This window comes from Pteropus medius, unplaced genomic scaffold (genome assembly GCF_902729225.1).
Source record: "Pteropus medius unplaced genomic scaffold, Ma_sr-lr_union100, whole genome shotgun sequence".
In the NCBI taxonomy this organism is placed as follows: domain Eukaryota; kingdom Metazoa; phylum Chordata; class Mammalia; order Chiroptera; family Pteropodidae; genus Pteropus; species Pteropus medius.
This window is the reverse complement of record NW_024345919.1, coordinates 69,843-82,110: the sequence shown is the minus strand read 5'-3', so window position 1 is coordinate 82,110 and position 12,268 is coordinate 69,843. Positions and strand designations below refer to the sequence as shown.

At 40.4% G+C, this 12,268-nt stretch overlaps 1 protein-coding gene across 1 annotated transcript in view; it reads left to right on the top strand.

The window, feature by feature from the left end:
- The window catches only part of CLMP (CXADR like cell adhesion molecule), an 87,666-nt gene extending 78,145 nt beyond the window's left edge, over positions 1 to 9,521 (top strand). Inside the window, exons 3-7 of the mRNA XM_039874826.1 lie at positions 3,661 to 3,862; positions 4,561 to 4,728; positions 5,170 to 5,292; positions 5,850 to 5,991; positions 6,563 to 9,521. Coding sequence (XP_039730760.1) covers positions 3,661 to 3,862; positions 4,561 to 4,728; positions 5,170 to 5,292; positions 5,850 to 5,991; positions 6,563 to 6,860 — 933 coding nt within the window. The 3' untranslated portion in view covers positions 6,861 to 9,521. The remainder of the gene's footprint in view (positions 1 to 3,660; positions 3,863 to 4,560; positions 4,729 to 5,169; positions 5,293 to 5,849; positions 5,992 to 6,562) is intronic.
- Positions 9,522 to 12,268: the final 2,747 nt, after the last annotated feature.

Genomic DNA, 12,268 nt, shown 5'->3' with positions numbered 1-12,268 from the left:
GGAAGATTTCATGAGGAGTTAACATTGATTTTGGATTTAAAAGTATGGATAGGGTTTCTTTATGTAGAGAGATGGAGAAAAGAGATTTTCTAAGTGAAAAAACACAGCGAGCAAAGGCATGTGAGTACCAAGAAAGTACAAGTCATATTAAAGAAAGATAATGTGATTATTATTGAACAGGAAGAGTTCATCCACCTGGTATTAGAAGAGCCAAACACTAAACATGGAGAATTGCAGTGGAGAAAGATTGGCTATTCTATTATGAATGGCGCCACCCAGGAGAGGAAGCTAATGCTCAAAACCCTAACTCCTCAATGACTCAATGATCTGTAGGTTAGAGGCTATATAGAGCAAAATCACAAGACACTGTAGATTAGGGGGTTCAGGGTTGCTGCTGAGAACTAATTGGTCAGAGGTGAGGTAAGGGTAATAAACCGTTCCTTCAGGTCTTGAGGACAGTTTTGAGGTCTGTCCCCTGTGACTCTCTGCCTGGTTTTATGGGAAAGTAGCCAGGGCAGTCAGTTGTACCTTAGGGTTCAGGAGCTGAAGCATAACTTAGGGCAAGATGTTATCTTTAGCCTGCCAGAGGTCTGAACCTTGTGACCATTAGGTCCCAACTATTGTATTCTGCTGCCTCAGGGTTTGCTGATTATTGGGAGAAAGGCTAGGTCTCTGAAGGGTACATATATAGAGAGAGAAATAGGATTTCTAGAGCTAGGTAGAGCTAGGAGTTAAAGCTAAATTTAACCAAAGTCATAAGGACCCTCAGGTTTATAATTTGATTGCACCCAGTATGTGAGGTGGACTAAATAAGAAGAGATAATTTTGAGGACCCTAGACCAGATCTGGTCATCATTCAGAGGTGGTAGGGGCCATAAAACGTTTTTGAGCTGGGAAAGAGCTAATGTGAGTTTTACATTAATATTAACTTGACATTAACTTATGTTATTGTGTGGGGTAGAGCAGAGAGGACAGAAATAAATATACAACAGCCAGGCAGCTGGAAATATGAAACAGGAGCTCAAAAATATGTTGGGAATAGAGATTAAGGATATGAGAGTTATCACAGTAGTGGTGTTGATTGAAATGAGGGGGCAAAATTGTATACTGAAAATGTTTTAAGTATATGAGCAGTTATAGTGTTTACCTTAATTTCCTTTTACTTTTTCTCCCCTATTTTTTTCCCCCCACAAGAATGTGGGGTCCTCAGAAACTCTGTCTTATTTCCGTTTGTTTTCTAACTCCCAGCACAGTACCTGGACTGCAAGCTCAATACATGTTTGCTGAAGAAACAGAACATTGCAGAGAAAGGAGAAAACTCTTTTCTCAGACAGGCGGTAAGGGCAAAATAGATGATACTGAAGAGTTTTATATACTGAAGAAAGAATTGATGGACATTTTATTGGATGGTTTCCACATCTTTTCTGAAAGCATTTAATGAGTTTTAGAGCATCACGTGATTGAGGATGGGGTTAAGTAGAAGTGAAACAATTTGGAACAGCTGCAGCCAGAAATGTGCTGGGCAGACTCCCACATGCTTGCATGCTTTTTTTTAGTGCTGTACTATGTAGCTGGAATCCTCCCTCCAGCTCTCTTCTTCCAGCCTCTCTTATCTCTTACTTAAGTCTATTCATCTTTCAAAGCCTAACTTAAATGCCACCAACTTTTCTGGGACACTGTCTTTGATACTATTTCAAGTTAATGCTTTCTTTTTTCAATGTTCGTACTTCTCTCCTTGTTGATCCTATTGATGCAGGACAGGGCAAATTTCCCTGAGTTGGGGGAAGACAAAGCCCGGCATGGAGAGAAGAGGGTCCTTTGGCAGAGAGTGTAGAAAGAATTCAACACACATGTCAAAGTTGGAGTCAAAAGGAAAGTTTATTAGAAAAGGGATAACACTCCACAGAGTGTAGTCTCCTCTCTCGGAGGCAGAGAGTGAAAGGAACAAGAGAGATTTGGAAAGACAGTGAGTAGGAGGCTGAGTGTTCAGGGAATTCAGCTTATATATCTTTCTTTAGTTCCTGTGAATTGTTGTTTAAAAGACTTTGTTAACCCATTTCCTTCTATATGGACATACAGTGAGGAAGGGGAAGAGTATGTAGAATGAAAGGCCTGCTGGCGGTTCCTAGCCTTTAATCCACAGGTTCTCCATGGTTTTAGCCATAGGGAATGTCTCTTTGGTCCTGTTTCTCCTTCATAGGTGTGGAGAATGGGTTGTTAGTAATATAGCAGAAATCTTCCTTTGTTCTGAAGGTGTCCTGATCAGGCCTGGCTGCAGGGCTGATCAGTATATCGCAGTCTCTGATTGTGGCTCGATTAACATTTTTAATTCTCTTGCCTTCTTCCTATATTACTATTATAAATTGCTTTAAGACAAGAAGCGAGTTTTACTCATTTGAATAGCCTCCTCCTGACCTGATGGGAAGCATTTATTCTATAAATGTTTGCTGATGTTTAAATCAAGTGAATTTAAGAATATGATTGCTAAGCAGCAAAGAAGGCAAAACTGAAGTTATATAGCTTGAAGTCTTAGATCAGCTTGTTTTTTGTGACTAACAGGAGTGAGGTGATGGACCAAAAGAACCAGGGAAAGGTTCAAGAACTAGAGGTCATGATGCAGACAGCTGAAAATGCAATAAAAATCAAGATTACTATTTTCTGTTGGGAAATCTAAACTTTGGTTTCTCTACCTGGGAAAACAAAGACATGAAGCTCTTGTGTATTTTATGGAAAGAAAGGACATAATTTTTTCCCACCTAACTGACTTTTACCAATCCACAGGGAAGTCAAAAAGGAAAGCCAAACAATGAAGTCCTCAGTATCAGACCTGAACTTTAACCATTAACTTCTACTCCTTAACTTCTCTAATCTCTTCAACTGGGCTCTAAACTTTTGTAAGAACAAAACAAATAGATTTTTTGTTTTCCTTTTTCTTCTTTATTTCCAAACTTTCTGAATAAGCAGTTAATGAGTAGCAAAATGAATGCAGGTAGGAAAAGGGAGAGAGAGGTAACTGTAATATACCAGAAGTATGAACTAAATGGCTTAAATGGGTATTTTCAAATCCAGGTTCTGCTACCTGTTTGTGAAATGGGGACAAAGACCACTCAGGAAACATTGCGTGAGAAATAAACTAGATGTAAAAGCACCTAGCACAGGGACTACAGTGTAATTTGAATAAATCACATGCAAGTGGTAGAATATGTAAAAGTTAGAAAAGGTACACAGGGTAAAGGTCTTTCTCCCTATCCTGGTCCTCTATTCTCTCAATTCTGAGTCAACTTTTAATATCGTTATGTGTATTTATTGTGTATTTCCTTCTTAGCTTGACTTAGCTGTGAGACCTTGAACATGTAACTCAAATTTAAAAGTCTTTACCTATAAAATGGAATGGTTCTGAGTACTTAATAATTACTACTTTATAATTAAAATGCTACACAAATATGAGGCGTTATTTTATTCTTAGAAGAAGCAGCACGATTTAAACATTGCATTTTTAACTTTATTGAGAACAGAGGTCTCTTGGATCTTTAGAATCAGGCCTCAGGCTTGACTGCTTCATTCCATTGGGAGTATTCCCTCCCATTCCTCAAACTGACATCAGCAGGAGAAAAAGGCTGAGAGTCATACTGCTTGAACCTGCATTGGTCTATCCCACAGGTAATCACTTACTCCAGCCGTCATGTCTACAATAACTTGACTGAAGAACAGAAGGGCCGAGTGGCCTTTGCTTCCAATTTCCTGGCAGGAGATGCTTCCCTGCAGATTGAGCCTCTGAAGCCCAGTGATGAGGGCCGGTACACCTGCAAGGTGAAGAATTCAGGGCGCTATGTATGGAGCCATGTCATCTTAAAAGTCTTAGGTAAGATAAGAGTGCCAAGGTAAGTGACTACATCTAATTAATAAAACCTCTGTGAAGGATAGCCAAATGCATCTTGGTGGTACAAAATTTCCTGTACTTTGGATTATACATTCAGAGGTCACCTACTCCAGTTCCTTGGGAAGAAGTGTGTATGTTATTTTAGCCATAATGAAAGAAAAATAATTACAATTTTCCATGGTAGCCCATTAAAAATATTATATTCTACTATTTTAGTGATATCCTTATATTTAACTTAAATCTCTCAGCTATGATTCAGCAGGAGCTACTGTTTTTGTTTTTGTTTTTTTGACAGCAGGAGTTACAAAGTTCTACTTAATGTGTTCCAAATTAATAAACTTCTGTTTCATCAGTAAAACCATACTCAACTTTCCTTAAATTTCCAGTTAAATATTTCTCTTCTTTGAGAAGTGATAATGTAGTTTCTGAGGCAACCTCTGAAAATTACAACAGCACCACTGGAAGCAGCTGGAACTGGGTATATGTGCATGCAAGAGATGGAGGTGGGTGTATTTCTGGGGGTGATGTAACACAAGGCTAGGTAACTAGGTAACAATCTACTGAATCCTCACTCAAAAGCTGACCTTAAGGGATGGCTGGAGAAACTCAACAGGATATAGTTCTTCCACTGAATCTACTATTTGGGGATCTATGAATCAATACTTTTTTTTTCTTGCCAGTGAGACCATCAAAGCCCAAGTGTGAGTTAGAAGGAGAATTGACAGAAGGAAGTGACCTGACTTTGCAGTGTGAGTCATCCTCTGGCACGAAGCCCATCGTTTATTATTGGCAGCGAATCCGGGAGAAGGAGGGAGAGGATGAGTATCTGCCTCCCAAATCCAGGATTGGTAAGTCATCTTTCTACCAGTCTGAGAGAACAGGACAGTATTCTATCCTGTTGACAGCAATTCGCCACATTACCTTGAATACACTGCCTAACCTCTCTGAACTTCTATTTTTCATCCATAAACTGCGACAGAAAATCTGTCTTTTCTTTCCTCAAATGGCATGTAAAAGTGGTTGAAGAAATTAGGAAGAAATGTACTATATAAATCCATTATATCTCATTATCTTGGTTAGTGTCCCTTAAATGTTCATGACCTTTTATAACTTTTGAGGATGCACTATAAAAGAATATTCACCTTTCTTTCCACAATCCAAAATGGGATCTAGTCTATCATTTCATCCTTACCAAACTGTATCAGAGACTCTTAGGTCAATGATGCAATAAACAATAAATATAGATCCTGTCACTAAGAGGATTACAGTCATTCTTTCTGTTTGTGTAGACTACAACAACCCTGGACGTGTTCTGCTGCAGAATCTTACCATGTCCTACTCTGGACTCTACCAGTGCACAGCTGGCAATGAGGCTGGAAAGGAAAGCTGTGTGGTACGAGTCACTGTGCAGTGTAAGTATCCAAAGGGTGTATTTGTTTTCTTTTTGCATTGTGGTTCAGTGTAAGACATTTCTAATCACAAGTAAAAATAAGGTCAAATTAAAAATCTTTATTTCTAGAAGGATGTGGCTATCACTAAAATAAATTCAGTAGTTGCAAGGACCATTCAACAGTTGTAGCAAGCTCAATATTTACAAATATGTGTGAATTTACCAGCCCCCTAAAGAAATTTATTATATCCTGGAGGGGACCAAATGGAGGTTTCCTTTATAAATGTAAATTTCTCTTGCAAAAAGGCAACTTCTACTTTGTTTTTAGTGCTTTTCCTATGTCTGCAGTTTCTCAAAAATAACCAGCTTAAAATAATCTTAATGTCAAAGAGGCATATTTTGGGGTGGCATATTCTATTACCCTTCAATATCAAGAGGTATAGTCATACACCAAGAGAGGGAACTTAGGAAGATAAATACAAGGATCTGGAAATATTCATCCTGTCCAGGGCTTAAGTTTTTAAAGTTCACATATTTCCTACATTGGTTTTATTTCTGCTTTTGTTTCTGAGAAAATAGATGTACAAAGCATCGGCATGGTTGCAGGGGCAGTGACAGGCATGGTGGCTGGAGCCTTGCTGATTTTCCTCTTGGTGTGGCTGCTAATCCGAAGGAAAGACAAAGAGAGATACGAGGAAGAAGAGAGACCTAATGAAATTCGGTAAACTTTCCTCCAAAAATCTCCTCTTCCACTAGGCTTCCTTTCTAGGGCCAGCTCCATAGTGACCAGCCGACATAAATGTTCCATTTCCTCTTAACCGGGAATCTGTTAAAAGGATTATTCTGGTAGGTAAGGGGTTCCAAACTAGGGACAGAAGGTCTGGCTTACCTTAACTTTATTGCGAAACTATCTTCAACGGAGATGTAAAAGGTCAACTTCTGATTTACTTCCGCTTATAAAGGACATACAATAAAAAACAGGCATAGCCTATGGGCCATGAGGGTTTACAAATCAAGGGGAGAGCAGTTTAGACCACTACAAAAGTGAGTGTGTAGTCTCTCAGAGTAAAGGGTTGACCTCTGGGCTAACAAAGCATATATCTGCCTTGGCCAACCGATGTCTCTGAAAATGGGCAAAACCCTATTTCCCTGAATGGCTGCCTTCCAATAGTATTACTTGAAGTTTATAGCTTGAAAATTTTATTAGGAAACCTCAGAAGAAAGCAACCATAGTGGAAATTATCATAGTCTTGCCAGTATTAAATTCTATCTTTGCTGTTTTTTCTCTTCAGAGAAGATGCTGAAGCCCCGAAAGCCCGCCTTGTGAAACCCAGTTCCTCCTCCTCAGGCTCTCAGAGCTCACGCTCTGGTTCTTCCTCCACTCGCTCCACAGCAAATAGTGCCTCACGCAGCCAGCGGACACTGTCGACTGAAGCAGCACCCCAGCCAGGGCTGACCACCCATGCATACAGCCTAGTGGGGCCAGAGATGAGAGGTTCTGAACCAAAGAAAGTCCATGTGACCCTGACCAAAGCAGAAACCACACCCAGCATGATCCCCAGCCAGAGCAGACCCTTCCAAACTGTCTAAATTAAAATGGACTTTATTCCCATGCTTTCCTAGGAGCCAAGATCTTAGGACTTTTCTAGTCATTGAAGCTCAGTCACCAGCCACACAACCCCCTCGAACCAGGTGAGAGGTCACTTACATAGCAATGGGCATTGCATGGAACAGATTCTAATGAGCACTCTCCTTATATGACACCAAACAAGAAAAAAGATGTAAGCTGACCATCTCCAAAAGGCATCTCATTGTGCCTTTAGACAAGAGTGGGAAAGAACAGGGATCCAAATTTGTGTATTTATTGACTAGGACCTGTGGTGAGAAAGGTTGGGAAAAGGGAAAGTGAACATATGTTAAAACTTCTCGCCTGAGATGTTTTGTATCAATACTTCGAGTCGCCATTGTCAAGAAGAAATGAGATGTTGTTTATAAATTTTCTATGAATTTCTGCAAACCTATTGGATTGTGATTATTCAGTCAAGCAGAACCCACAGCCTTATATTACACCTTTTTGCACCATGTACTGGGCTTACCACTTCTGAGAAACTCTAAAAAAGGAAACACATCTTCTGTTCTGACTTCATTTACCATAAGGTTTGAATATTAATTTCAAGAGTTGAAACAGTGGCAGATGGAGAATAACTGAGTTTCTCACATTCTATCCACCACTGATTTCTCTCTACTTGTATTGAACCACAAGAGAACTAAAAAAGGAGTCCAAAATGTGTGACAAGGGACTATGAAAAACTTTCCATCTTAATGATGTTCAGAGGGTCACTGACGAATATTAGAAATATGTACTGGAACAATTGTGGATTTCCTCTCAAATCAGACATCTCTAAGGACTTCCCTGCTGGATATCTCTGAAGCAAGAAAACGTTCACTGCAAGTCATTTAACAACGTCCTTAGACGCCTTATAGTGAAATAGAAATTTTTTGAAGATGCTTACAGATCACCTGATGTACCATTATAGTCTTTTTGAGAACATACAAAACCAGAATTCCAAGACTGATTAGAATGAAAAGGGAAATTAGATCAATTTTCTTATATGTCACAGAGCAGTATAAGGAAGTTTAGAACTGCACCAAACTTGGAGTTTTCTTCATTTCTTTCATTTTAGGAGAAGGATGTGAACCTGGGACTTTTGATGGTTCTAGGCCTTAAATTATCAGAAAGATCAAGGATTGTCAATATTTCCTAATGGCACTGCAAGTATGTCAAAATCCTTCCTGTTTGAGAAGTTGAGAGAGAGAGAGTTCAGTATTTCACCAGCTTAGTCTCTAATGAAGTCTAGCTAAGGGCTGGAAGGAAATGGAATTAACATTTAAGGACGATATAGTGAGAATAACTAGTGAGTGGCAGGAGAAGTCTAGGTTAGTGCCTGTTAACATTTTGTCAGCATCTTGGAAAAAATTTGCAGAACAATTCACCAGGATAGCTTTCAGAAGAGCTGATTCATGGGAAAATATGTCTGAGGGAAAAAAACAGACTTCAATATCTTGCCTTTTTAATAGTCTTGACTATTCTGCTAATCAAATTCATCCTATGGCAAGAATTCTAAACCTGAAATAGCCCTTCAAGGACCCTAGTACAAATGTCTACAGATCACCATTGGTAGAGCAAAAGATTTATTAAAAGGGCAGCAGGCTATAGGAAAGAAAAAGTAATGCTGAATATGGTGATAAAAGCACTGTTTCTAAAATGGGAATCGGATTCTTAAAGGAAAAAGGCTGATCTGGGATTACGCCCCATATCTTTGGTTTTTCATTTCTACATTTAATTCTCACAACAGTGTCCTCACATTATGTAAATGCATTTCCTTCTAAAGTCCTTTCAGAAATAAGGGTTTATCCTTGAGTGAAAGTTTTCATCTGAGTTTTGTCTTACTCTAAAAAAAAAGTTGGGAAATAAGACACACTGAAGAAGTAGTGTAAAGAATGTCTGATGTGGGTTTAAAAGGGTTAGCATTTTGGAATGTTTCTTATACTAACACTGGTAATTGTAAGATATAAAATCCTTTACTTACTCTACATTTTTATTCTTCTGGTAGTGGTATCTAGGAAACATATCACTTCTGCTATGTAATTCTGAGAATTCATTCCCAGAGTACTTGAGCCAAACAAGGAAACTATGGACGCTGCACCTGTACCATCACTAGCAATTCTGTTCTGACAATTTTTTTTACCTTTGAACCTAAGGTTTTCTGCTCATGACTTTGAAAGCAGGAACAAGTTCTCTTTGCATGAACAGGAGGTTTAGGTTATTTAAGCATGTAGTTATTAAAGACTAAAATATCAGTTGAATATCCAGATTATTTTGGAAATCTATTTGCATTGTAATTCTACAAGAGTCACAAAGCAGACCACCTAAAATCTGGAAAATTCTATGAATTGAAGATTCTGAGAGATAGGTACTGAAATCTTAGCAATGATAGTGCACTTCTCTTTTAGTCAGGCTTTTGGGTTCAGATATAACAGGCTCAGATAAAAGTTTGAGCCACTATTGGTTTCAAACCACATTCATTGGTGTTGCAAGTTAAGAAAGTTTGAATCTTGAACATGAAACAAAGGATAAAATAAAATGGTAGAAGAAAACATGTTGTAGGAAGATACTGATAGAATGATGTGGATGTTTAGAGAATAACCATTTCAATAAATATATAAACCAAACTTAAAATGGTAAAATAATGAAGTTGATGCCTTTGTTGTTACTCTGTATAAAAACAATTTCAGAATTGCTATTGCAAAAAGACATATAATTTTGCTTCATTTCTGGTGTTAAGCTGGTTATATTTCAATCTTACCTTCTAAGTTGCCTTGTAATTGGGACTGTTTGATTACAAAAACCAAATATTACAGATGCATCTGTATCAGCAATTAAAAAATAAATGTAAAGGTGATACCGTAGGAGAGGCTGCAGGTCATATAACCTACACTGGAAATTTATTAGCTTTCTGTCAGTTGAACAGAAGAACTCAAGACTGAATATGATCTATCATTTATTGATTTCAGTAACAAATATACCAAGTACTTTTTTCCCACAGGGCAAGATGTTAAATAGTACTGGAGCTACCAAATGATGATAGAGTTCATGACAGAGGACCTGCTCCCAAGGATTTTATCAAAATAAAAAATAATATTTACTAAGCAAGTATTTTATGCCAAGGTGGAGTACCAACAGAAAAGTACACACTATAAGATTAAAAATTTCTCAAAGGTAAATACTAAGAGATTCAAATAAAACTGGAAAAAAAAAAAACTTCACAGACTTAAATGAGGTAACATGTGCACAGCACTTATAACAGTGCTTAGCATGTGACAGGCACTCAGAATGTTAATCATGACCCTTTCCCCCAGTCAGAAACCCAAGGCCTCAGACTCCTCTACTGCAGTCCAACCTTTAATTTTAGATACTGAATGTGTTTGAAATCTTGTGCATTTTAAGAGGTGGTACAGGACATTCATCATATCCTGATCATAAATTCAGAATCATTCTATTTAATAAGAACATAGTCCAAGTCCTACAATGCATTTTGAGAGGGACCAGAAACAGGTTATCTGTTCTGCTTTCTTTAATCACTATTATGTGAGATACCCCAAACCAGTTGATTTGGGTCCCAGTTCTATTTTCGACTGGTTCAATAGTTAAAATGTTGTAGGTACTTAATAGGTTACAAGAGCTGCAAAGTGTAGGGTGCAGTTCAGAGATTGTACTAGATAAATTGAGTGGGAAAAGGGAAATTGTAGGTAACAAAGAAAGTTGAAAGGAGCCTGCCACAGTACACATCTTCCTCTTTCTGGAGCTGGAGTTATGTGTTTCTAAAAAAGAAATTACATTATAGTGTAACTAATAAAAAAGACCAAAGTATCTGGGATCAAGGGAGCTAGCTAGGTTGGCCCGTAGCTCAGCCAGGAACAAATAACGTCCCTGAACCTCATTGTTTTCCCAACACAGGGATGAATAATAGATAAATCAGAGAACTGTTCTGATGAGGTAACAAAGGAAAGCACTTTATAAGCATTTCATAAATTTAATATTTGGGGAGGTAGAGGAAGTTAAGTATATGCCTCCTAGGAATCAAGCCAAAAGACAAATATAGAAAGAAAATTCTTATGTTTGAATCTGCCTCTAGGCTTTACTTGCTTTGACAAGGAAAAGTGCCCTGCTTGTTTGAAAGAACACATAGAAAAGCATTCAAGGTACTGAGAAAGGTTCTTAGAATGACAAGGCCCCAAAACACCTGCCACTATACACCAGAAATTAAAAATCTACTGTTTTGTGCACTCGTTTTGTAATGTTTTCAAGGTGTCTCTGCCGGTCTCTTGCATAGTTTTTTATAAGTCAAAGCATGAAAGACATTACCTCACATTACAGAAAGTAAGAAGCTCAAAGACTAACCCCACGGACACGGGGCTACAGGAACCTAGCTTCATCTACACTGGAAAAGCTCGCTACCTTTCCTTTTCCAAGAAACTGAGAAGTGCAGAGCTTTGGCGAATCTCCGCGGGAGGTGGGGAGTGGCGGAGGAGTTCGGGCTCCGAAATGGGGCTTTGGCTATTTATTTCGCTGAGTCCGGCAGGACATGGGATCCGGCCCTGCGAGGTCTGAGAAGTTGGGTCCCTCGAAATCTGCGATAAGGGCTGTCGGCGTCCAGCTGCCATAGTGAAATGAGGGCTCTGGGGGTCTGCCTGGCTAACCTGCCCCACCGCGCGCAAAAGCGCAGGCAGGACCCCGCAGCGGCCGGACAGTTCTAACTGGATATGGATGCCCACGGACACCCTAACAGCGCCCAGAGGTCGGAACCTTCGCCCTGGACCCCGGGGGCCAGCCCTAGCCCAACGGCACGCCAGCTACGAAACGTGGACACGTGGAACACGGAAGGGTCTGGAGGACCGTCTGCAAAGCGGAGATGAGGGCTGGGGGGCGCAGCATGAGACCCTGGGTGGGGGAGGAGCACAACAACCTTCGCGGCCATTTTGTCCTCGCTCTACTTCCGTCTTCTCTCCGAGTCTGCCGAGTCCTGCACCCTCCCTTCAGGCCTTGCGCTCTCCCTTCCCGTATTCCGCCTCGATCCAGATCTCGGCTGGGGCCGCCGTCATTGGTTGGTTCCGAGTTCGCCCTCCCCCCCTTCCTCCCTCTCCTTCCGTTCCCCTTGCCTGCGCTCTCGAGGGCGCATGCGCAGAATTGGATGCACCTCCCCGCCCCCCTCCTCCTTCCTCTCTCCGGCTCTCTTCTTCCCCCCGCTCTACCCCGCCAGGGGTGACTGAGGACTCCCGCGCGCGGGCTCTCTCAGCCCCACCCGCCCTTTCCCCGGGGCCGTTCGGAGGGCGGGGGCGAGAATGAAAGTTCCAGAACGCTGCGGTGAGTGCGTCATCGCGAGGCGGGGTGGGATGGGGCGGGGAGGGGCGAGGCCTGAGGGGCAGAGTAGAGTTAG